This window comes from Grus americana, chromosome 28 (assembly GCF_028858705.1).
Source record: "Grus americana isolate bGruAme1 chromosome 28, bGruAme1.mat, whole genome shotgun sequence".
Classification (NCBI taxonomy): Eukaryota; Metazoa; Chordata; class Aves; order Gruiformes; family Gruidae; genus Grus; species Grus americana.
In genome coordinates this window covers 4,393,960-4,420,145 of record NC_072879.1, presented here as the reverse complement: position 1 = coordinate 4,420,145, position 26,186 = coordinate 4,393,960, and the positions used below count along the sequence as shown (strand labels likewise).

The 26,186-nt window shown below is 52.3% G+C and overlaps 1 protein-coding gene across 5 annotated transcripts in view; it reads right to left on the bottom strand.

Annotated features, from left to right (window-relative positions):
• ADAMTS10 (ADAM metallopeptidase with thrombospondin type 1 motif 10) overlaps nt 1-26,186 on the bottom strand; it is a 76,252-nt gene that overhangs the window by 21,408 nt on the left and 28,658 nt on the right. For all 5 annotated transcript variants that reach the window (XM_054805281.1, XM_054805284.1, XM_054805280.1 and 2 more), the window contains exons 2-11: nt 24,748-25,086; nt 18,948-19,312; nt 13,856-14,015; nt 11,691-11,908; nt 10,372-10,455; nt 9,877-10,022; nt 6,893-6,936; nt 5,601-5,706; nt 5,288-5,434; nt 3,069-3,210 (exon numbers count right to left, since the gene is read on the bottom strand). In XM_054805281.1, the coding sequence (XP_054661256.1) occupies nt 3,069-3,210; nt 5,288-5,434; nt 5,601-5,706; nt 6,893-6,936; nt 9,877-10,022; nt 10,372-10,455; nt 11,691-11,908; nt 13,856-14,015; nt 18,948-19,312; nt 24,748-24,835 (1,500 nt within the window). In that variant the 5' untranslated portion in view covers nt 24,836-25,086. The remainder of the gene's footprint in view (nt 1-3,068; nt 3,211-5,287; nt 5,435-5,600; nt 5,707-6,892; nt 6,937-9,876; nt 10,023-10,371; nt 10,456-11,690; nt 11,909-13,855; nt 14,016-18,947; nt 19,313-24,747; nt 25,087-26,186) is intronic.

The following is a 26,186-nucleotide window of genomic DNA, read 5'->3' as shown; positions in this document are numbered from 1 at the left end:
GCCCCAAGCTAATCCCGCTGCGCTCCACCTGACCCGTCTCCCCAGGGCTGAGGGATGTTCTCTTTTTTGGTCTGTGCAGTGGAGGCTGAGCACAAGGGCCCATTCCTAGCACCTGCCATGAGCATCCCTACATCACGTGGGTCCGGATTGGCCTCTGCGGGAAGCCGGGATTCCCCGGGAGCATCGACACAGCACATTTGTCATCTCCTGCTATAGGAATTCACTGCAGGTGACCACTGCATGTACTGGCAGTCTCCAGCCAGCCTAACAGTCCTGAAGGGAAGACGCCTCTGGAAGATTTAGAGCTGCTTCCAGAATAATCCAAATAACGACAGATGCTGAGCTAGACCCTGAGCAGCTCCAGAAGCAGCCACTTCTGCTCTCTGTCTCTGCTAGCTGCAGCTGGGTCTGTGAAGTTATACTGGGATGAGGACTCTGGACCGCTTTCCAGGAGGTTTCCTGAGCTGCAGACTCCAAGCTTCAGCCCACCCTGACCTCTCAGAGCACCAGCAAACAAAGAGTTTCCCTTGGCTGTTACAGAGCCCACCCAAAAGCTAGGCCCATGACAGAGACTCTGCAGTTGTCACAGCTGCTAAATCCAGGCCCTTTGAACCTGCTCTGCCACTAAATCAACCAGGCTGGACTTCAACACCTGTAAACTGCAAAGCAACACCTGAAAACCAGAGCTGAGTTTCCCGTCAGGTCACCATCCTGCTCCTATTCCTACCGAAACAGGCCTTGCTGCTTTTCAGAGAGCAGCTTGCTGTGACTTAGGTCATACTTGAAAGCATTAACCAGGTTCACAGTGTCAATGAAGGAAACTCTCTCGAGATGCGAGAGCAGAGCCCGAACAGCCACGGCTGCTGTCAATGCGCTCCTGGCTCCTGCTAACGCGCTCCCCGCACACGCCGGTGCCACCATCGGTGCACATCAATGCCGCAGCATGGGTGAAGGACCCGGCGTGCTCTGCACTGCATGCTCCGGTGTCGGCACAGTGACAGCCTGGCCTCCTGCCTGCCTCTACGGCAGCATGACCCACAAGACAGGTCCCGCGGCTGCCTGCCTCCGGTCGGGTATCAGCCTGTTCATCACACCTCCGGGCTTGGTTCAGCCTTCCAGCAAGGCATTCCTCCACCCGCCAAGGGCTGCGCTCTAAACAGTAACCCATACCCCCGCAGGACAAACCGATTCAACAACTGGGAATCCTCCGTGCTGGTACCAAGAGGGATGAAAAGACGAGCCCGGATTATCTCTGCTACCCTCCTGTTCCGAGGGTTGCGATAGCAGAGAGATACAGGGCGAGCCGGCAAAGGGAAATACTGCGGAGTGTGCAGCGAGCATCGCAGCTCTGAGATGCAAAGGGATTTCGGTTCCCGACTACTTCACCAAAGTCCAGCTGCAGCTGGCTTTAAGCAGTGAAAGGAGAAATTCTCTCCCATCTTCAAAAGGCATCTACCCCTCCACAGTGGTCTTGGAGTGTCAGTATAACTACTGGGAAGTAGGAGCTCCTGTACAGTCTCTTCTCTCTTTGTCACCAAGGGAGAGGACTTCCCAGCCTCAACCAGTGACATCTGCTCACTCTGTCCTCATCACACCTATTAACCACCCGCTCTGTTCTGGCACCGGGAAGGAATCCTGCCGTGTTTGTGCCATGACTCTGGACTCTGTTTATACGGGGCACCGGATGGGTGGACTCGCACGTTTACCCAGATTTATCTGCGTGCACTTGAGCCCTTACGCACTTTGGGTTTCTCCCAAACACCATGTGAGACAGGCTGGGCTAGAAGGCTCATCACAGAGACATCTTGTACTTTTGTGATACTTTATATATACAGGAAGCGTCTGCCCAAGTTAAAAATTAGCTGGGAAACAGGCATGTAAACGTGGAAAGTTTCCATTCCACTGCCTCTGGCTCAGCTGAGGGACCCAGACCGCAGTTGGTAGCACCTGACATCAGATATCACGACCACGGTATTTGGACCCAGACTTCTCCTGCTGAGGCTCTGGGCTTCTCATGAGACCGCGTCTGCCCCGCGTCCAGCAGGCTCTGGACCCCGGGCCATGGCGAAAGACAGCACAAGACCAGGGAAAGCCAAGCTTTGCCCTTTTGTTCACCAAGAGGAGCTGGTGAGACCAGCTTTTGTGTTTAACCATACTAAATAGATGAACACTCAGAGTGATAAACTGGTTCACATCGGGTCGCTTCAATGGCAGCATTGGGCTGGGATTTACATGGTTGCAAGAGAAATTGAACCCTGATCTGATGTGTTTCCTCCTTGACAGCTTGGACTGGGGTGAGTACACGTGCACGTGTGTTCATCAGACAACACGGCTGCCTGTGGAGCTCACTGCTGGCTCCTCTGTTTTCTCTAGGCAAAAGCGGATGCATTAAGGAGTTCTATTAGCCCTTTAGCGCAGACACTTCCCCCTCATCGCTATGCTCAGATAGCTGGCAATGTCCAGTACGTTAAGAACGACAAAACGTCAGGCTGAGATCTCTTCTCCTGAAACAACCTTTCCTTTCAGTGGTTTCCTGCATTCAAAGATCTGGGGATGGCAGCGGGGTGGCAGGAGTGGCTTAGGTGCGCAGCTGTCCCTCATACGGACCTACAGCACATCAACCCAGCTCACCTGGAAGAAAGTTTGTCCTCCTAAGTTTGTGCGAGCAGTGTAATGACTTCTAGTAAGGATGATGAAAAACATGTCTGTGTATAAACCCCTGCTGAGAGAGGAGTCTGGATGAGGAGACTGCAGCTTGGCTTTCAGCTGCAACCCTTGGGGTCCAGCAGCAGCCAAGGTATCGGACAGGGGCAAGAGATCTCTTCCCATGGGAATAATCTGATCAAAACTGAGCTGGGGTCAACCTTTGTGGATGGGAAACCACCTCCTCTGTCCTCGCACAGGGAAGCAAGGCAAAAAGCTCACAGGGAAGGTACCAGTGCCCTTCATTTGAAGCAGGACAGCAAAGCGATGTGGGCAGCAGAGGAACGGCCCCATGGCCCCTTTGCCCTTGTAGCCCCCGTCCTCCACCCCCTGGGAACCGATAGTAAAGCAGGAAGGCTCTCTACCCCGTATTTACACTGGCGAGATTTAACTCCGTACTGGAAACGGCACTGCTCGTCTGCATCGTAGGCCTGTCCTGGAGCCACCGTTGGGTAGATAAAGTCTTGCTTGGGAGGGGCGTTGTTCAGGCATAATCCCATCCCGGAGCTGGAAACAAGAGATGAGAATCAGAGCTCAGAAAGGCTCATAGGAGAGCATTGTGGTGGAGGACCAGCAGCAGGCACTCCCAGCTCCACACAGGCTTGGCTGCATGGGGGGGATGACTCTACCAGCCGCCTCTGGGCAAAATCGGTACTGAGAAATTGCTCTGAAGTCTTTCTATCTGTGCTCTCGGGGCTGGGAAGCACATGCTCTAGAAGTTTCAATCTGAGGGTTTTGCAGGCTATGGCCAGCCCCTCGTTGTCCCAACAGGTCCTGGGTCCAGCAGACAGAGCCCCCAGGGCGGTCGGTAGGTGGAGGAGCTGCCCTCCCAGCCCACGGCTGCAGAGCCCCAGCTGAGAGCAACCGGAGGTGCTGAGCACGGAGAGCTCCTGCTCTCCAAGCCCGTCCTTCTGCATGCCAGAGCTTTGTAGGAGCAGCCAAATTTTGCAAGAAACACGCCTTTCCCTCCCCCTTCCTTGCTGCTCTCTAAGCTCTCCCTAAATCACGGCCCCTGTCACCACTCCCCTGGCCCTGTGTCCCTGGGTCTTGCACAGCCCCATCCCGGCAGAGATTCCCGGGGTTGCGCTCAGGCGGGGGCAGCCAGCACAAACCGTGGAGAAGGCCGACATCAACTCGCCGTCCTCTGCCAGCCTGGCCAAAACCTCGGGGTTACCTGAGGACAGACAAGGCAGCCTCTGCCTCGGCGCTCTCCCGGCGCTGTCCATGCAACGTGCCTTGCTGCGGTGCACGAACGGGGGTCAAGAGCAAGGGGGACAGGTTTTGCTGCGGCCAAATGTGAGCTGCCAGCTGTGGGGTTCGGCCAAGCGTTGCAGGACAGAGGGGCAGGCAGCGGCCCCTCGCGAAGGCTTGCCTTGGCTGCCCTCTCGCAGCGTTACAACAGCAGCGTCTCCGGTAGAGGTCTGGTATTCAGACTCCCCAGGGACTTCCCACCACAGTGACCCCACACACTTGCTTCTTCCAGTTGTGACTCAAGCTCTACCCAGTCCTTCTATTAGGTAGTGTCTGCATCCTACCAAAAACCTCATCTAAATTGATTCTGACTGCTCGTTTTGTGATAAAAACCCCTAAGGGCTGCCTGAACCCTGGACGAGAAGTTCCTTCATGCTGCAGAGGCATGACGCAGGCAAGGTGACAATATTGAAACTCTGGGACTTCGGAGCCTAAATCCCTTCTCCTGAATCATAATTAGCCTGGAGAAAAGGAGGCTGAGGGGAGACCTGATGGCTCTCTACAACTACCTGAAAGGAGGTTGTAGCCAGGTGGGGTCGGTCTCTTCTCCCAAGCAACAAGCGATAGGACAAAAGGAAACGGCCTCAAGTTGTGCCAGGGGAGGTTTAGATTGGATATTAGGAAAAATGTCTTCACCCAAAGGGTTGTCAAGCACTGCAACAGGCTGCCCAGGGCAGTGGTGGGTCACCATCCCTGGAGGGATTTAAAAGATGCGTAGATGTGGTGCTTAGGAATGTGGTTTAGTGGTTGGACTGGCAGTGTGAGGTTAATGGTTGGACTTGATGATCTTAAAGGTCTTTTCCAACCAAACTGATCCTATGATTCTATGATTCTAAAGATGCTTTGGAAAAATTCAAAAACCTTTCTCCTACATTGCCTGTTCACAACTGAAAACTCCCCTTAGTGTCTGGAGAAGCTGCCCAGACCACGCAGACCCTGTCCTGTCTCCAGATCCTCCTTCCCCAGCACACCAACCCTTCCCTGCAATTCCTGGCTGAACTTCAGAAATGTCCAAATGCCGCCAGAAGCTACTGACACATTTGTGAAATTTCTGGAAGCGGGGAACCTAAATAAACATCTCACAGCTGCAAGGTAAATGGGGTTAGTATCTTCAGCAGGCAAGCAAACCACGGGAAAGTCAAAAGGAAGGAAGGAAAGCACGTGCCTCTTGGGATAGGATGAGGTGCTGAGAGACAAGACAGAAGGTACATGGGCTGTATACTTTGGGGGCTTTTCTTTGGCTTTACCCACTCCTCACAAGTGACTGTGAGAGGTTGGAGGTGTGTACTGGTTGCGAGGTAGAAGGAAGGGCAAGGTGAGATGGATTCCTTACTCCAGGAAGCTGGTGATGTAATCCCTGCTGCACGTGGACCATACAAACGGGTTGGTCTTCATGGTGATGTGAGCAGCCATGAGCTTGGCCGTTTCTTGCCCACGGGAGCCGCAGCTGTTGCCGACCCCATCATGATTCATGCCAAACCTAGAAAGCATCGCCAAGTCAATAGAGAGATGATCAGCTGCAGCACTTTCGACACATCTGGATCATCCGTAGGAAGGGTTTTTCAGCTCCTGTTGGCAGGAACAACCGTGTAGGGGCCCTTCCCTGTGATGGCCACTCCCAGGGACTCTTCTGGCACAGTACTCACGTGTGGCCGATCTCATGGGCAATGGTGAAGGCTGTGGCCAAGCCAATGTCCTCGTTGATGCTGCAGCTTCGTTCTCGTTCGCACATCCCGCCGACGGGGGCCAGGCCTAGGGAAGCCAGATAGACCTGTCACAGAGGGTCAGCGCAAAGCATCTGCAGGGGACATGGGTGGTATCTGGGGACTAAGTGACGTGTTTCACACTCACTAACACTGGGCATAGCCTGCTGGGCTTTGGGATGGACCCAGGGCTCTTACGGGCTGTGGGCAAGTGGTCACTCAGCACTGTCAATGAATTCAACAATGACAGTCTTAGAAATGCTATGAATGCATCAAAATCCTTGGAATTTCATATCCAAACCCCAGACTGTGTGCAGAGGGGAGCAGTCCTTGTCACGACACTGGCACTGCTGGTGGAGGAACCTGAGATCAGCTTCACCAGCACTTGGGCATCCGAACCCAGCCAGGACAGCCAGGAAAACCGAGTGAGCCAAGATCCAACCTCATTGTCCACACTTGGTTCTGGCTGACACCCACCATGATCAGGAATCTAGCCTGACTCCATCTGGAAGGCTGGATCATGTAGAAATCCCCCTTGGATCATGGCAGTGGATTCCCTCAACCCTCTGCCCAGACACCGTCCCACCACCATGGGCTGTGCCCACTGCACTGGGCCAGGGAAGGAACAGTCTCTGTTAAAGGAACGAGTTGAGCTGTCACAGCATCTCCAGCCTCAGCCTCCCAACCAGGCACCTCGTCTGCAGCCGCATCAGGTCGGAGATCCACAAACTTTCCCTTTTTAACTGCAATGATTCAGAGCAGTAATCCCTCCCTGACTGCTTAGTCTAGACCAGGGCAAGACAAATTAGGATCTACAGCCAGAGAGGGCTGCAGGGTCTGTCTGCGTCTAGCAGTTTAAATAAAGAACTCCCTTTATAGTCATCACAAAAAAGTCTTCTTTCTCTCTGCTAAGCCAGGAGTACTCCACTAGGCTATGGACCAGCCCTAGATGCGAACGGTTCTTAATCATCAGGCTGGACCCAACCCAGGGATATAATGGAGAAGTGTTCCAGAGCCCATCTGTCCTCTGGGTTGCTGCTTTTAGTATTTACAGAAGTAAGGAGGCTACACGGTTGAGCAGGCTGGAAACCACGGGGCTGTTCCTGGCTCTGCTGCCGGTGCTTGCGGTAGCGTTGGGCAAGCACTTTCCCGCGTGCAGCCCTCCCTCACCAGGCTCCCCAGGACACGCGTGTTGGTGAGAAATGCAGCCGAAGGGGCAGCAAAATCCTACCTACCCAGGGTGCCGCAGGGTTTATTCTTGTAGATGCAAATGTCATATCTGCAAAGAAGAGAAGGCAGTGTTAAGAACACTTACAATTTTGGCGGCTCCGAAATCTTTCACAAGCGCATCTCCATTTTACCGATGCGTTCACATCCAAAAGACTTCAAAACAACCCACGTGGCTCATGCGACACTTCTAGAATGGAAAGTACTGACTGTAACAGGTAAGATGCCTTTGATCCATTTTGTACAACACTCACTTTCCCCAGGCTGAGACTCCCAGTGGATTTTAATGATAGCTCCTGTCCCTTAACTACGTGGCAGCGCTGAGCAAGGTCAGGGGTTTGGTTTTGATGAAACGTGGTAAGTCAGCAGGGACAACGCTGTTCCAGCCTTGAAGCTCTTTAGGTTTGGGTTGGTGGTCCAGCTCTGCTCACTAGCATCCGGTGCACTCCCAGGAGCCAGACACTTCTCTCCAAGGAGGCAGCGGGCTCAGGGATCTGCCCCAGCAGCACAGGGGGGAAGAGGATAAGGCCAGCCTCCTGTCTGCAAACTCTGGTCCCTTGCAGCATATCGTATCAATCAAATATGTAATTCTGATTTACTTTTTTTTTAAAAACAAGGAAAAAAACCTTCACTTTGAAAACGTGTTCCATTTCAAAACCTACTGTGGTTTCATTAAAATGCTAAAGTGATTTTTTTTATATATATTTTTTTCAGTTTAGTTCTTTACTGAGAATTTTCCAAACAAATTCAATATGGGTTGATTCAAGATGACTCTTCCCTCTGTTCCTGGCCTCAACTTCCAGCCATTGCATCAAGGAATCGACTGTTTGCACATCGTTAGCCGCGTACAAGGAAAAGCTAAACGAGGACAGTAAAGTAAAATCTCCTCCAAATTGAAATGCAGCACCCTCTCACTGGGATGCGGTAGCAGCTCCAGAAGAGACCAGTTTGGGTCAGAGAGTGAATATTATCGATTAATTGTGGAGACGAGCTGCATGCCCTCCCTGCCTCTGTTCAAATACTTCCTCCAGAAGGTGAGACTCCCCGGACACCTGGGTCTTTGCGAAACCTGGGCTGAAAAGGGTGAGGCTAACATTCAAATCCATGTAGGGCAGGCGGGGGGACCGGCGGCAGCCAGGCTGGGGTGCCCCAGAGCCGGGCTAGGGTGTTGCTCCTGAGCCCCGAGGTGCATTTCAACCTGAGTGCGAGCTGGGCTCAGAGCACAGAGGATGCTGACCACGGCGCGGGTTTGGGGGACGCCCGCACGGTGAGCAGGACCATTCAACACCGCTCACCCTGGTGGCCCCATGGGGATGAGAGCAGGGAAGAAGCAAGCTGATAGCACATGATGGGTTAAGTGTAATGCGTTCCTGGTGACAGCTCCTGTCCTTTTGGCCCCTGGCGCTCTATGGAAGTGTCCAAACCCCTGGCAGGAAACTGAGTGAGTGAAAAACATTTGTTGCTTTGTTTTGAGTGAATACCGTTAAAGCCTTCGGAGGGTCTGGTTTGACACGTCCCTGCACGAGAAAAAAGCCCGCAGCTCAGCAAGATGTTATCGGGAGACGAGGAATTTATTAGAGATGGGGCCGGATGCGCTGGTGCTGTCCAAGCCTGGCGTGGCCGGCCCGGCGAGACGCTTTGGGTTAACTCAAACATCTGGTGGGAGGCTGAAGAACTTGCAGCCGGCGGTACGTGTGGTGGGAAAGGAGGAAAAGTAGATGCTGCAGCCTCGGGAGGGTGAAGCTGGGGCCAAGGGGCTTTTCACTCTCTCCTCCCCTGGTGCTTGCAGGGTCTCATCTCCTGAGCATCCCGGGAGGGATGCGCCAGGCTGTGTGCGGCTCCTGCCACTGCTGGGAACTGGAGCAGGAGAGTGGCACATGGTGCCAACAAAACCGGCTCCCACTTGGAGACTCCCCTTTCATTTCAGGACTTTCATTTTAGGACTTTCTTCTGCTCCGCAAGAGGGGGAAAAAAAAGGTGCAAACAAATCTTGGGTTTGCCTTTGGCTTCTCCCCAGGATGCTGCCCCTCTGCCCAAGCAGGGTTGGCACAGCTGGCAGCTGAGCTGCCTCTCAGTGCCCTCCATCCCCTCTGTCCTTTCAACTCTCCCTCCAACATCCTCTGTCCTTCCAGCCGCCCGTCTGTTCCTTCCACTGTCCCTGTGGTCCTCTCTGCATCTGCTCTCCTTCCGACCATCCGTCTGTCCTTCCAGCCATCCCTCCCGTACCCTCTGCTGCTCCATTTATTCTGATGGGGGTTATTTGTCCTGCATGTGAAGGTTCAGACCCCTTCACCCAGCTCTGGAGGTCTAATTCAGCATCCAGGTTAAGCTGTTGACCATTGTTACAGGAGCAGAGAGACCCAGCCGGGGCAGGACTGCCCTTGTCCTAAGGGAGTTGGGATGAAGTCACTTCTTCAAGGGTGTCCCTCGGCTACCAAGGAGAGAGTTCAGCCCTATGTGTAGGCACCTAAAATGCAGTGAGCCAGATCACGTACTGGCTGGAGGCACGCTGTCACTGTCATGACACTCAGGTCCCACTTGTATCTTCTTCATCTTTCACAGTGGGGGCAGATGGGGCTGTCAGTAGGATGCCCGACGGTCCATGACTCCAGGGTGGGTTCCCACATACGTCTGACACCGCTGTACACACCGTGCCATTGACTTTTGGTGCACAAATACCCGTGGCTGCAAACTAAGCTCGACAGCACAACAAAGCCTTAGGGAAGACACTGGAGGACGATAACTATCTGAACTGCAATAATCTGCATCGCTGCAAGGGAATCATAGAATCGTTTAGGTTGGAAAAGACCTTTAAGATCATCAAGTCCAACTGGCAAGTTGCCAGCCTGAGGGACAGCCGCTGCCAGGCAGCTCGTGGGGGAGCGCATGGGAAGGAAGCCTCGGATGAACCACTTGGACAGAGACAGAGGACAGCTGCACCAAGGACAACCCCCCATGAGGACAGCGTTGCCAGGGCCGGGATCGGCCTTACCTGGTGATCAGCACTGCGGTGTCGTGGTTGGCTATGCCGTTCTCGGGGATAGCATTCCCATTGCCATTCCTGTTCACAATGGACTTCTGCCACTTGCAGAAGCTGTCCAGGGATTTCCCGGCGTGGTGGTTAATCTCCAGTGTGGGCTGGAATGGAAGCAATATGACGTGTTCCCAGAAAAGCTCTGATATGAAGGTACCGCCTATTCCCATACCAGCAGAGCACTGACACCAGTCCAGATGACCCCACTTTTTCACGGAGGCTATAGGGAAGCAAGATTTTAGGAGGACTGAAGCTACTTAAACCTCCCTAAAGCCACTAGAAACAGTCCTCAGAGTCCCAGAGCTCTCCTCAGCCTAAACCTAGTCCCCAGCTGCCACTGAGAGGATGTGGTGCACCCAGCAGACTGCATTGGGGGGACCTCCCGGGGGACACACAGACCCACAAGGGCAGTGCAGACACACGATGGAAGCAGCTTGGCAAAGCCCACCTTACCTGATCCTCAGTGAGGAGAATCAGCCGGGTCACCAGGATATTGACTATATTGCCCAGACTCGAGTCCTGGAAAAGTTTGGCAACCTGACCTCCAAGAAACAAGAAAAGACGAGTCTTAAAAATGAGCTCACTGGCTGAGTGACGCAATCGGTTGGCACGTGCTGGGCACCCAGCGGAGGGAAACAGGGCTGCTTCGTCTGTGTGGGCTGCAGGGTCTGAACACAATCTTTTCAGAAAGCAGAAATGGGTATGGGACTCCACATCACCACTTGGATTGCAGAGCCTCCTAAACCATCTTCAGACCTTGCTGTGTCCTTCTGGGGAGATTCAAGGAGTGAAGCTGACATCCTGCAGAACCCGCTCCTTGCCTGGACCTCAGGTGGGGAAGTCCCATGGTCCTGGCGTTACGCAGCCACAGCTTTGCTGACAGCCCATCGGCAGGGAAGGACACAGCATCTCTCAGAAATCTGCCGCCACACGATGGGTGTTTCACAGCAGATGAAACAGTTAGAAATGGTATTGTTTTAAAATCTGGCATCTGCTTTAGAAATGCAAACAGAGCAAGCCATGAAAAGAGATCCTGCAGAGGACAGGACAAAGAGCCATCACAGAGGGGCTTTCAGCGGCTTGATGGATAACTTCCAAGCCTATCTCACCTCACAGGAGGATTCAGCACGGCCAATTCAGGCTGTAAATGCATCTCGCCTGGTATCCTGCCGCCAGCAATGACCCAAATGTGATGCTGCAGAGGAAGCTCCTCCGCAGTAACCCAGAGATGCAGGCAGCATGGCATGGAAGAGCGAGGGTATTTCTTCCTACCCCTCACGCTGATCAGCCCCCAGGCGTGAGAGCTCGCTGTCCTTATGCTTTCCCATGTGTTTCTCAGCTTGGCTGGCTCTATTTGCAATGCTAATTTGAGATGAGAGATGCTGTTCAAAGAAAGGGCTTTGTTTCCCCAGACCAGATCCGGCCTTTAGCACGGTCAGACGGGCCAGAGTTTACCTCTCCTGCAGTGCCTCCCCTATACAACAGAGAGTCCCTGCAGGCTCCGGAGTATCGCTGCTCAGGAGCAGAGGCAGCATGTCAGGATTTTTGACCCAAACATCTTGCTCTGGGGCTGGGGAGAAGCCACTGCCATCCTGGAACAGATCTGATTTCCCTCCATCCTGCTTGTCTTCTTGCAGGAAAAGCACATGGCACCCTCTGCCAAACCCAGACATTCGGGGTGAAGAACAGGATTTAGTCCTACTTGCTCTCTGCTGCTGGGTGCGTGAGCCCCTGGGGTCCCCCAAGGTTCATGATGTGGTTATAACACTTACAATATTCATGATGGCCAGGATGTACTGCTCTATGTCCCGCCGCCCATGGTACCCCACCATCATTTTATCGGCCACCACCAGGGTCTCCACGTAGCGCTCTGTGCTGACAGATCTCTTGAGGGGCAGCTGGCCTCGCTGGCTGTGGTTGCCCGACGGCTTCAGAGGGGAGGGCTTCAGTGTCCGCAGCCACCAGTGCCTCCCCTTCCAGGGCTTCTCATCTGAGGAGGAAAAGAGATTTTTCTGTTGCCCTCCAGCGCCAATTCAGCAGCACACAGGGGTGAGGGGCAGGCAGCATGAGCTCGGTTTCAGGAAAGAAAAGGCCACTGTGAGGCTCTTTACGCACCATGCACGGACCCAGCAAATGCCCCACTGCCATCGGCTGGATCTGCTGCAGCCCAGGGCTGGCCCCATGCTCCTGCCAGCCCCGCTGGCATCCTGCCTGCCCTCCTGCCTGCCCTCCTGCCTGCTGCCTGCCTGCTGCCCGGACACCGCAGGTGGAGGCACACACCCATCCTGCTGCTGCAGCCCCATGCACTTCATCTGTCGCAGGGAAGAGCGGTGCGGATTTAGAAACTACACAGACATACTCTCAAAATAAAGCCATTGCAGATCATTTCCTCTTTCCTTTTCCTGCCAGGACCTGAATTAAGGACTTGGCTTTTCCTCCACAGAAATGGCTGCAGCCTCCAAAGCGGCAGCAGCAGGTTCGTAGGACTTTGCTCCAGGCTTCAAGTGCTACTGACTCGACCCTAGAGATGTCCCCAGCAGAGCCATGAGCTCCAAACCCACGGCCTGGAGACCACTACAGGGCAGGAGAGCTGACTGGGGGGATTACAGCCACTCTCCTACCCTGTCAGGAGAGCCAGCTGAATCCTCCTCCTCTGCTCTGATGCTGGATCACCAAACATCCAGCAAGACGGGGAAGATGGGCAGATCACAGGCAGCCCCACAGCGAGGGGCTGTGGTTGTTCTGAACTGTATTTGGCCGGTGGCTCCCAGTGCCTGGTCTTTGCTTTCCAAGAAGCAACTGGGAACAGGCTAACTTTCGTCTGGAAGCTGGGGAATGTGGCAAAGAGTCAGCAGAAGGGGAGTCTGCTGGCGCTTCGGCCACCATGACTTTGGGAGCTGGGACAGGAGGAGCTAGGCCAGAGAAGCACAGGTTGTCTGCAGAGATGCTGGCAGGTCTGGGGACACTCGGAGCCTGCTCAGAGCAGGTAGGTAGTGCCCCAGTATCTCCAGAGGCTCCATCCCTTCCAGTAGTGACTCCTCATCTGGTCAAGTGTCACCAGCTGGACACTGGATGAACATCCTGAAGTGACACACAAACCTGCCAGGAGCATCTGGGAACAGCTCTGCTTCTGCATCCACAAACTCTAATCCATAAAATGTGAGCTGGCCCCTCTGCAGGGATGGCATCTCCTCTCATCCCTACGGAGCCAGGGGAAGGCTCTGTAAACTGAGGGAGCAGCACCCTGTGTGCGTGCAGCATTTTTGGTAGGTGGAGGAACTGCACATTCACAAGGGCCAGGGATTTCAGCGAGTCTCTGGGACACAGAACAACTGCTAGCAAGGGTACAGGCATGTGGGGACAGGCCAGGGCAGACCCGCGAGAATCCTTTAGGAAGTCAAAGGCCTGTAAGTGTAGAAATGAGGTAGAAGTGCAATTGCCATTCTGAATCAAGATCTCCCAGAGCCCACTGTGACTAACCAGATCCCACATCCCACCCTACAAGGCATTCTTCCACTTGGTCTCTAACAGCAGCAGATGTATTTCAACGTGGACACCATCTTCAGTGACTAAAATCCAAAGACAAGTCTCTGCTGTGCATGCGTAAGCTACAATTTCTCAATACCTTGCAAATTGGCCAAATCTGGGAGGATTTTCTTAGGAACAATAAGAGGTATTTTTTTTTCTCTTCTATTGCACGCTCTATTTACAATTTAAAAGCCCTGCTGCGAAGAAGAGACTACAAGAGCTTTCCAGAGACCAGGCCACAAGAAATCCTTAACATGGGTAAAAGTAAACACAGAAAACTTTCTTAAACGCCAGAGATAAATTTGGTTCTTTGCCACACAGGGCGGTGTGGACCTTCAAAGCCCAGTCTACTTGGACTTTCCCAGCCTGCCCCAGGATGGATTGAAGATGTGTTGGTGGGTACACATACCTAGCACGCCGCAGGCTGCATCCATGTGTGGGTACTGGAGAGACGATCGCTTGTACACGACGTGGGGGCTGCCCTTGCCCTCACTCCCTGTGCTGACATTGGCTCCTGGGCTCAGCGGTTCAATGAAATATTCCTCCTCATCTGCGACGATCACCCCATGCTGCAGAAGGAAAGAGACAAAAGGCAATAAAAGAGGTAGGGAGAGAACTGGGTGACATACCGGTGGCTTCTCGTAATGAGCTTTCTGATGATTAACCACTGAATTTCTGGGGACTGACAAATACTTTTGAGAATGTGAAGGAATCCTTCATTTATGCGCAAACACTGAACTGTGTGAACCTACAGACCAGAGAAAACCAAGCCAGATGGTCACGGATGCCTTGGGACATCTGTGTTCACTAAAGTCCTCTGGAAATCAGTCTTTCCTTGCAAAATTATGAATAAGTTGTTTCCTATTCCACCCACTCAGTCTAACTGAGAGCTGTCTGTGGGATCCTAAATACCATACCTTCAAACAGCAGCACAACTCAGCAGTGAGATCTGCCTCCTGTGCTTTTCAGCCTCACCTAAGAACCTCTGAAAGCAGCTCAGGACCCTTACCACCAGCTGGGAAACCCAGGCACAGAGCTGCGGAGAAGTGTAGATGGTCAGAGGCTTTTGAGAAACACACTGAATCTTTAAACTCCGCAGTCCGACTGGCAGTCAGGCAGCCAGCAGGAGCCACGACCTTTGTCTGCAGCCTGAAACCTGCGTTGTGCCTGGCAGACATTGCTGCCCCTTTTACACCTCAGCCAGATCATCTTGTTTCTGCTCCCTTACTTGTTTATTTAGCTAGTCAGGTAATTTTGTTGTTCACTTTTATTTTATTCTTTGACTGAAAGAACCTCAGCTGTGAGCCCAGACTTTGCTCTCTGCCAGTGGACCCACTCGTGTGACAGCGATGCCCAGCAGCAGCAGACCCAGCAGGATGAGCAGCCAAACTCACCGGGTGCTTGCAAGATCTCTCCTCTGCAACCAGTCCTACCTCACAGAAAGCCTTCCCTCTACCTAAAAGGTCTGAGCAACCTAAAAAGCTTCTGGCAGCCCAACACGAGAGAAGCAGAAGCTCTGTTGCTTTAACGACTCTCTCCTGGCGTTGAATCACACCTAACATGGGTGTGCTATCAGCTGAACTTTACCAGCAAGCCACCGAGGCACAGAAACATGCCTGACATTGCTCGAACGGGACAAGAAGCATCGCAAAATTTTAAGACCTACGTTACCTGGCTGTCCTCCCCCTTCCTGTGCGCAAGCATAGCTCTGGGTGCAGAGACACCCCTGGTCCTGCCATCAGCTCTGCACCGGGGTTGTCCTTCGGATGTCACAGCACTGTACCAGCTCCCCTCTGTGCAACGGGGAGAGGAGCCCTGATCTGCCGGGACGGGGAGCAGGGAATCAGGTCTCTGTAAAACATCTTGAGGTCCTCACACGGAGCATGGAAGGCACCACCAGCGTAACAGCGTTATTGCTGGGCGTTCGTAGGGGAGAGCCTCTCTGGGGTGGATGCTGCCTCCGAAATAGGTCTCTCCCCCTCTCCCTCCCCGCCAAGAAAGCTGAATCGGGGCAGTGTGTGCACAGCGAAGTCCCCATCTCCAGAGTGCCGGGGGATTTCCTCCTGCACCAGGCTCTGTTGCTTTTGGCTTGACTCCACCTTTTCAAACACAAGTGAGGTACTGTAAGGTTAGCCTGGCGAGGGCTTCGGCGGAAAGCCGTGTCGGCCTGCGAAGCCAGCTGGCTGCTGGCTTTGTGGGACGGGGAGAAGGAGGTCACCACCGGCTTGGGGCAGAGCAGCGGAGGGCAGAGCATGTCCTGCCCAAAATCCATATACTACTAGAAAAGGATGGTTCCTACTTAAACCTGGAGCCTCCGCAGAGCGCAAGAGGCAGGAGGCTCCACCGCCTGCCCGGCACCCTTCGCCAACGAAGCTCGGCTATCACAGGAGTCTGAAAACTGCCCCATCGCTGACCCCAGAGACCGAGCTCTGAGGTCTGGGCGCTGGACATGACACAAGCCTGTTGAAAGGGGGCGGCGAGAAGCCCTTAGAGAGAACCCTGTGGTTTGTGGGGGAGCTAAACTGGATATCCTGTCTATGATTCACCCAGGTCATCTGCAGAGCAAGGACGGTTTATGCTATTAGCTTATAATCACACTTCAGAAAAACACAGCCACATACTGCAATTCAGCTCTTCCACCTCCTCGTACATACACGCGAGCAGCTCGACATTAGCCTCAGCAGTGGGGCCATCTGCCTTGCTCCAAGCACTTAATGTTCACGCTGACTTCAGGAGGGCTTTTCGGATGAAAGAACGATTTCGGCACAGACACACAGGGCTGAAAATCTGGCCTTTAGACCATCCTTTGATGAGCTCTGACACAAGAAGTAAGAGAGTGGCATTTCTCTCCTAAAGTTGTTTCCTCCTCGCTGTGATTTTTTTTTTATGTTAGGACACGGGTCCTTGGGATCTCATGCAGCCAGTGGGATGAAACGTGGCTTTGCTTAAAACAAGGATTTCAACTCCTGGCCAGGCTGAGGCAAAGCTGCCCGGGCTTCTCCCCGCAGGCTCCAGCTGCTTTGTGCTTGGCCCTGCTGGCAGCTCACAGCTCTGCGTGTTTTGGAAAATGGACCATTCTGCTCTGTGCTTCTGACAAGTTAAACCTCTGTGACTTTCCCCCAGGCTCAGCCTGAAGTGCAGCACAGCGTGCCCTCCACGGGAGGTGGTGGGGTGAGCCATGCTGCCTGCCTGCCCTCCGGCCGGGGTGACAGCACGCATGGCCGGGAAGACAAGTCTATGGGAGCATGGCCTGATATTGGCAGTCGAAAGCTGGGGTGCTGTAAGGTGTGAGCTATGTCATGGGTGTTTGAAAACAAAGGGGTTTACAGCAGTACACCTCACAGACACAGAAATTGCTCAGGGATGTGGGAGTTCGAGGACAGGAGAATGGCTTGGGGCTTGTTACCTGTTTTCACAGCTTTGTGTTGGATGCTTCTGTGGACGCAGTTGTGCCTTTCCCTCCTCCTCGTGCACAGCTCACCCCGTAATTAGCAACTGGTCCCCGCTTGTGCCCATTCAACATCACAACACACAAGCCCCTTTGCATCATCAGTGAGTCAGGTCTGTGCAAATGTGGGTCATCGTGTGCAGTCCCCCCTTGGCGCGTGTCAGCTTAAACCTGAACCTTGAGACCTCAGCAACTGGAGACCCTTTTCTGTCCCCCCCCAAAGCAGACCAATGCCTGCCTGGAAGTGTCTGCGGCTGAGGGATGGCACGAGTGGATCGGCTGTCACTGACCAGCCAGAGCTCTGCAACAGATGTTCTCCGGTGGCAAGTACAGCCCCCACTCTGCCAGCTAAAACCCACCACTCTCCTCATCCAAATTCCTGACCCTATCGTGCTCACTAACCCAGGAGACCTCCTCTCCCCTCCTTGCTGATGTCCGTAGCTCTCCAGGGCAGAAGGACAGAGTTCAGGAAAAGGAAAGGTTGTTGGATGACCCTCCAGCCCTTTGTGCTTGGCTGCATTTTCCTCCAGACAGTCCCTGGTATCTCTCCAGAGCTACACACAGCTTGTGGACTAAATTAACCTGGTGCGAGGGCTGCCGGGCCATTGCTTGCCCTGGACTTGCTGCCCTCTGAAGTGGGAAGGTAGGCTAACGCTGGATCCCTTCCGAGCCAGCAGCATCCAGTTCACCCTTTGGTGCTTTTGTGAACACCACTAAACCATCCAGGACTTCAGCAGAGTTCCCATATCTAAACAAAGGGCTAACTAGGGAACCGAAAGTTTATGCAGCTCTGATTTTTGGCTGTGAGATAGAAACATTAGACTCTATGATATAATGAGTCAGATTCTCATTTCTGTTAATAACCCACAGCACTGTTCTGGCAGTGTAATTTAGCAATAAATCAAACATGAATTCATTCCCATTTGGAAGCTCTTCCACACTGCCAGAATACTGCTAAGAGGTGGGGCTGTATCATAAATATGAATCTGGCCTACAGAGTCTTTTTCTAAATGTTACCCCTCCAAGGGAGCCATCATCCTTGGGATTCACTAACAGGGTATGTTTGCTCCATCCCTCCATCTGGCAGGTCATGAAATGTGCTCTGTGAGCCAGAAACATCAGAAACTCACAGAAAAATAAGGATGGAAGTCCTTAGTCTATTCCCAATGCTGGAAGAGCTAATGAATCATACCTGGAGTGTTTTTGAGAGGCATTTGTCTGGCCTGTTCTTAAAGATCTCCAACGATGCAGAGGCCACGCACTCTCCAAGCAATCTAGTCCAGAGCTCAGCTATCCCTATCACTTATGTCTACCATTAAGCTTTCTTGCCGATATTTAAGACCATGATGTCTAATCCTAGCTGTTAGGACATGCAAAATCAATCATTCCCACCCTCCTTGCAGCAGCCTTGCTGGTTTTGAGGAATGCCATCTTGTCCCCTTTTGGCATTCTCTTTTTCATATCGAAAAACACTGATTATTTCACTGACTTCCCCTGAAAGTCACATTTTTAGCTCCCGAAATTTGGACAGAAATGACTGGGAGCCCCAGGAATGTATAAGCAATTGTAAGGATCCGAATGCATTTTTGACATTCCCAGTTGTGCTGTGAAATTCCTGCCCTCCTGCCTTTCTTTCTCACTAGCACATGCAAAACATACCTTTCACTGTTGCTGTTGGAAGTGGAGGGGAGAGTTCTGTGAGAGCCAGAATAATGGTCTAGGGCCTGGATTATCCCATTCCAATTAAAAACAACGGAAAAATGCTCACTGACTTTTGTAGAAACTGGACTACAAGCCAAACACGGATCAGGAACCCTTACAGATGTAATGAAGAGACGCGGCCTTCTTCACCCTCAGCTGACTTTCAATGCCAGGGTGCAATATTCTAGCTTGACGCCAACCCCATGCCTTTCCCACCACCATGGACCCACCTGCTGGAACTCAAACCAGGCCATGCTTCTACAGCAAAGATCGAAGAGGTTGCAATCAGCTCTACTTTATGGGCAGCTCTAGTTGTTAAGATTGACCTTGGCTGGGCAAAACAGAGACTCACCAGTCCATTGCAGTTGCTGATGGCGACTTTTGAGTTCAGGTACCGATCCTGCAAGTGGCCCGCATAGTGGCAATCTTCATGGAAATCGTGTTGCCAGTCCATACCATCTCGCTTCCAGTATTCGACAGTGAAGTGCTCAGCCAGCAGGTTGGAGTGCAGTGTCAGGTTGAGGAGGAACTGGGTTCGGTGGGCAGAGACTTTGTAGAAAACCTGCTGCTCAGATGGCTCGTAGGGCAAGGAGCCCAGACTGCGCCGAGGGCGTTGCTTCAGCTGGCTTCTCACGTCAAAGGTGAGGAAATCCCCATTTTGGTCCACTTGGATTGGGAACGCAATTTCATAGTGATCGAGGCTGGAGAGGAACTCCTCTGGGGAGGGAAAGCAAACACAGGAGGAATGACATTCTGCAAAGAGAGTCAGAGCAAAACACCCAGTGACCTCAGCATGGACCCAGCTGTGCCTGAGCACAACTGAGCGGCAGCCAGCGCAAGGCAGAGGGACAGGGTCCTGACAGAGGGACTGCTCTTGTCCAGGCTGCAGGATCCAGAGGACATTCCCAAAGACCTTCAGCCTATGGAGCCCTGGGGTATCAATGGACCTTGAGCCTATGGAGCGCAATCTTCTTCCTCTGCAGGTGATGGAGAGGAACAGACTGGTCCAAGGAGCCATTCAGGACACCCAGATTCTGACTCTATACCTGGACTATTCCCCATATCTCCATCTCCACTGCACAGCGGGACTCCAGGTTGTGCAGAGTCACACTCTATGGTTTGGAGGGTTATTTTAACCTGGGTCCTTTCAGTAACAAAGCTAACAAATAATGTCTCTTCAAAACCAGCCAGAACAAACCTTGAGGTGACAATGTCTCAGGAGATGACAGTTTTGCTAAGGAACTGAGGGGTTCTTCAGAACATCTACAGCTGCTGCGTGGAGCTGCTAATTCTGCTTTGATAACTTGCAAAGCAGCAGCACCATACCAGCCTCCCCGATCACAGCTGCATTACTGCATTAGCTACTGGGCATCCTCCTAAGAGGCACAAAGACAATGATGTCCTTGCAATGCCGATCTTGCAATCAGAATAAGAAAGAGGGTAACCAGAATTCCCCAGCTGTGCTAAAAAGGCAGCAAGAAAAAAAAAAAAGGCAGACATCCCAATTCCCCAGCGAGGTCTCTATCTATGACACGATCCTGCTTTCCCAGCTCACCAGCCTGGTGCTTTTTACTGCATCAGCTTGGCTAAGCACCTTCTCTTGGGGCACTTGAATTTTTGAGTCTGTCTTGTACCACTGAGGAAATGTGCTCTGACAAGGTCACTGTCCAAAACGTCTGCCTGCACTCACACGGTAAAGCAACACTTTTGGCTGTCAAAGAAATTGGCACTCTGCAAACTCAACAGAAATTTCTCATTTTCCAAGCAAAATGTCCCAGGGACTGCCAGACTGGATCTGACCGAAGGTCTAGCTGTCTCTGACAGCCGTCAGTACCAGAGGCTTCAGTAGATGTAAAAAATCACGCACTGGACAAGATAGCTCCCCCCATCACAGCGTGTTCTTCCGAACCCCTCATGGCTGGAGGTTTGCTCATGGAGTGGGAGAGGATTTGCCCTCTTTTCACTCTGGAATATTCTTAGTGTGCTTTCTGCATCCTATTTGTAGTTGTTTCCTGAGCAAACAGGAGAGGCCAGGCTGCTCCACGGTGGCTGCATTTCGCCTGGCTCCACAGCACCCATCTTCAAAGCCTTCCCAGCCATCATAAATTTGGACTCCAAATTACACTCTTACCACATGGCAGCACTGGAAAGTTTCCTTTTCCTCTAGTGTGTTTTCCAGTGTGGGAGCCTGACAGAGTGGTTTCCTTGGCCACCAGTAATGGGACAGTCCTTCCCACCAGCTGGGTTTAGGGGTTAGCTCCCATCCTTCCAAACCATAAGCACTTCTGGCACCTCTCCCTTGCCTCGACAAGCCAGAAATAATTATTAGTTTTCTAACTTCCTGTGCTCCAGCTTCTCCTGCACCACACCGCCTCGCGTGTGATGCAGCCAGGCAAACAAGAGTGACTATTTGCACTTAAGCAATGACCTCAGGCTTAGAAAAATTTGCTATCGGAAGTGTCTTGTTTTTCCTTCTCTGCAGCCCACGTGGTCTTGCAAAATAGTGACTCGGAAGGAGGTTTGTGCACGCAGTGGCTAGAAAGAGCCTGGGACCCTGTGCTGTGGTCTCTGATCCTGACCTGCAATGTATGTCCAGGAGGAGAAAATGTGTCCAGAGCCTGGGGGTGTGAGTGTGTGTGAAAATCTGCTTTTGCCGTAGGGCCAGTCACCGTGCATCCTCAGGGATGTCACTCTGGAAACTGAGGCACAGGAAGAAAGATCTAAGAGCAGTGCTCTGCATCACATGAATGTTTTAGGAGGTGATGCTTTACAGTGGGGATGCCACAAAAATGGGAAAAAATAATGAAGAGAGACTTTCAGCATAAGGAAGAAGTCCAGTGTTACAGCTGGCTCCTTCCTCTCCTCTAAAAATGTAAAAGATTAGATTGGGCTCTAAGAGATTAGGATGTCCCTAACCCTGTGTATTCCACCCGACATCACAGATGTTCCCTCATTCCCTTATTTGCTCATCCCTGCCTTGGTCATGCTCCCCATACTACAGACCATACTAGGAGCTCTCAGCATCAAGAACGGCACTGTTGGCCCTTCCTTCCTTCCTTCCTTCCTTCCTTCCTTCCTTCCTTCCTTCCTTCCTTCCTTCCTTCCTTCCTTCCTTCCTTCCAGAAAAGCCATCACGTTCCCTCGGCCCCCTCAGCCACTTCACGTTGTATTAATAGATCTTGGCCTGAAGTGTGTGGTACCGTACCCACTGTATCAGAAGGGTTTGCACCGGTGATAAGCAGCCTGGTGTTTCCAGAGAGCTGTCAAACTGCTTCAGAAGAGATGCTATAAAAAGCCTTTCTCCAGGAAAACCTGTCCATGGCTGTACGGGACACTGGGCACCCTTGGAGGACCACAGACCTCCCAGGACAGGGCAAGGGAGAAAGCTGGGAACCAGGAAGGATGGGGTGTGGGGAGAGGTTCCTCGCTGCCCCATTTTTGGTGGAAAGGGAGCAATGTTTGCAGGGGCAGGGGCAGGGGCAGCAGAGGAAGGGAAAGGGCACGGGGAGGTAGAGGGCTAAGCTGAACAAAAAGAAGAAGAGAGGGAAGGTGAAAATGGAGGACGGAAGATTTTGTTCCCTCCTTGTACGCTCCCCATTGCCTCTCTCATTAGAGAGCTGCTTAAAGGATGAAAAGGAAGCAGATGTTTGCTCTGGTCTTGTCACCAGAGCAAAGAGGAACCCCAGCTGCAGCCCAGACATGATTCCTAAGGGATGGCTGTGGAAAACACTACGGGATCCCACAGCTTCGGGCTGCCCTGTCATTGTGTCAGTCCCACTACATCCTCCGAGGGTCCATCGGTTTACATGTGAGCTGGGAGCAGTGAGATTAGCCTCATCTAATGTTCTATAAAATGGAGAACATCTAATCTATCTAAACTATGGTTAAACTAAGGCACTAGCAGAAAATTTCCTTTTGATTAAAAACCAGTCAGCAATGGTGGGCATGTGCTGAATCCTCAGTCGATTGTTTCAGCTGCTGTTCCCTGTGCTGTTAAAAACTGCAGCCCGCGTGTACACGTTACATCTGAATCTCGTTACGTCTCTGCTGGCTTGAAGAGCCCTTCAATGCTGGGCTGCTATTTCCCACAAAGATAATTACAGCTTATGACTACGATACCTTAATCTTTTTCCTGCGTAAAATAAATACACTGATCTTGAGTTGCGCACATGGGGCATGTGGATCCTGCTCCACTGCTAACTGGAGCAAGTCACTCGGTCAAAATCAGTGGCCTGTTGAAAACACTGGCCTTTATTCTCTGTACCTCCAACTGCTAAGAGGAGATAACAGCGTTTCACCCTCTCGAAAGGGTGTTGTGAGGATTATGTACTTATTATCTCCGCAGCGTGGTGAAGTGTTGAGTAACATCAATAGCCTGACGCCAACCGTTCCGGATGCAGGGAGCCTGAAAAAGTGCTCTGACAGCAAGAGGGGCCCATGGGGCAGCCTGACCCTTGGGAACGGACAGGGGACAGGCTGCAATCCCCGGCTTGGTGCTCCCACAGCACCACGCTCCCAGCAGCATAACGGCCTGAGACTCATCCCCCAGTCCTGCTCAGGGGAAGCCAGTATCTGGGAGCGCGCAAATGCGTTAACCGTAATTTTGGTGAGCCCTCGGGTTTAGAGCGAGGTGTGTTAGCAAACGGTGCGGGGACTCATGAGCAAGGGAGGATCTGAGCTGCTGTGAGTCAGGATGGAGGCGATCTGGCAGCGAAGTCCTTGTCAGAGCGTCGCTGCGCTGTGAACGCGGTGCTGCAGATGGAGAGAGGTGTGAACTGACGGACGCGGGAGGCCCAGAACAGTCACCCCAGGCACTGCCAGAGGCTTTGGCGAAAAGGACCAGAAACCGTGTTTGTTTCAGATTCAAGAAAATCTGCCTGTGTAACCTTGCACATTGCACAGCGCCTGCACAGCACGCGGCTCCGCGTCTGACTGCCTCTCCTTTCACCCAGCGCAAGCTGCAGTACAGCAGTGCCCCACGTTTAGCAACGAGACGGCGTTCAGACCCAGGACGGCGCGTGGCTTTCGGTTGCCTTTGTTCCTCTTCTCAGTTCTGCTTCGCAAGACGACTCACAGCCATCGGAACTACAGCCTGATGGCATTGCACCACGCAACAGTCCGGGTACATCGCCAGCTTTGGTCCTATTCCAATTAATCGGGGCACACGTGGTATTTCAGGATTATGGCTGCGTAAGTACGTAGCCGAGGTTTTAACACCGTGCACAGATAAATGTCTAATTTTGGAGCCCTTTCTAAGCCTTTCTTCTTACCTCTAGTGCCTGATGGGAGCGTTTATGTTGCCTCTCAAGAAATGGTCCCAAAAGCAAATTAGTATTAAGCAATTTAACTACCCTGTGTTACCTGCCTGTGCTGTATTTGTACTCTAGGCTGGGTACAAGGCAGTCCACCTCACTTTCCAGTCCATTGGACTGGAATAAAATCATGTACAGAGGCACAAATCTATGTACAAGAGACCCACATTCCACTTGCAGTCACTTGCACGCGTGGCTCTGTATTTAAACACAAGCCCATTAGAAGCACACAGACGTACAAGACAGGTACAAAGTGCTCATGCCTGAGCAGGTTTGACCATTTACTAATGGTGGCACTTACAGAAACACGTGTGCAGAAACTAAAACTGCTCCTCCAGCAGCGCACATCTGTCCAGGCTCGGCTGTATTTCTATGCTCCAGCAGAGACCTCTCTCCCCGCACACGCACAGGACTGCTCACAAGCACACCGGCTGGCTGCACACACACCCCACCCTCCTCCCAACAAAGCCTCTATTCATCCGAGGATGCGCCACTCCACCCGAGTGGAAGGGGACCTTCTTCCTCTATTGCTACCACATCCCCTTTGCTTTCTAAGCCTGTACGTGGCTCTCATCTTACACAGACCCTATTGCTCTGAATCCTGCAAAAAGTCAAGGAGCGCAACATCTGAGCGCAACACACATCCTTTCCTTAGAGGTCAACAGAAAACACCTGCAAATTCAGCAGGAGGAGCTCTGTACAGCAAGCAGAGCAGAGTTTGGGATGTCTCCACCTACTCCCTAGCACATCCTTTCCCTAATACCTCCCCCGGGGCCAGCATTAGGGTTTCTGCCAGCAGAGGTGGGTGGATCCAGCTCCCATCCCCACATCAATCCCTACCTTGTGACTGGAATGTGTAACCAGGAAAGTTGCACACAGCCGCAGTGAAGATGACAGTCCATGTGAGAAGCCTCCAAGCTATTGCCATGGTTAGCGATGCTTGTCTCAGTGCAGGGAGTATTGTGCCAGCTGAAAGGGCACTGTCCCAACATGTCTCTCCCTCGGCCACCCCTTATGTAGAGACAGGAGTCCTCGGTCCCTCCGCAGGCATCCTCAGCCGCTCCGTGCTCTCCCCAAAGCAGCAAGGCTGACGGTGTCTTTGCAGCGTGCTGTGCCCGGGCCAGCGCAGCGGGGTCAGCATGGGCTAATTTGAACCGCAGGCTCTCGGTGGCATCGCCCCTGCGGAGGAGAGAGCGGGGATGAGTGAACGGCAGAGACGGGCAGAGGGGAAACAAAGGATGGAGGCGGACACAAGGGAGAAAACGGTGTGCAGGGTGAATGAGGTAAGCCTGATCTTAGACAAGGGAAGAGTGAGATGGAAAGGAAGGAAGGAAGGAAGGAAGGAAGGAAGGAAGGAAGGAAGGAAGGAAGGAAGGAAGGAAGGGGGGAGAAAAGGATGGGAAGTGAACACAAACATAATCAACCACTTCAGCTCACAGCATCAGAAAGCCGCGTTATCCTGCTACAGGGACACTGCACCCCCGGCTGCTCTCCCGGGAGTGAACTCTGGTCCCAGCGCAGCCCCTGCACCACTCTGACAGCAGCACTAAAGGTCTGGTGTGTATATATATATATATCTTATACCAGAGGAAAGAATGAACGGGAACCCTTTGTCCTGCGGCAATGCCCACGAGGAAGCGCAGACTGAACAGTGACCTGATCTCAGTTACCTGATCTCTTAAAGGAGAGCACAAAATAAAAGCATTGGTGGGGTTGTAGTGAGCAGCAACCTAGAAATCCTCTCGACTCCAGTTCCCCTGGCTTTAAAATACAGTTTAATGACCGTCACTGCACTGAGAGAAGTGCACTTGCTCTCAGAGCGTATTGGCTAAACCTAAAAAAGTGATTTGAAAACAAAGGACACATTCAGTGAACTTACCCTTACCCTCAGCTTTATCCACAAATGGATTGTGAGATTCCAATTGTATTTGTTATTTAAAATGATTTGCTAATTGCTTCAGTGAAAGATTTTTGGCTTGCAGATAATTTCCACTCAGTCTGAGGCAATTATACAAAACTCACATAGTGCTGGAGAGTTGCATAAAGTCTGTGGGTTTTGTTTCTATCCAGCGATTAGATGACGTATGCAACGAATACCTAACTACCGCCTGGAGAATCCCAAATATCTGAACAGTGATGCTCTGCTCGAGAGCAGCCCCACAGCAAAATGCAAATGCTCCTGCAAAGGTGATAGATAAATACATCCTGAAGTCTGACTTCAGACCGGTGATACAGCAATGACTTGCACAGCACCAGACGGTGCTGGAGCAGGGAAAGGC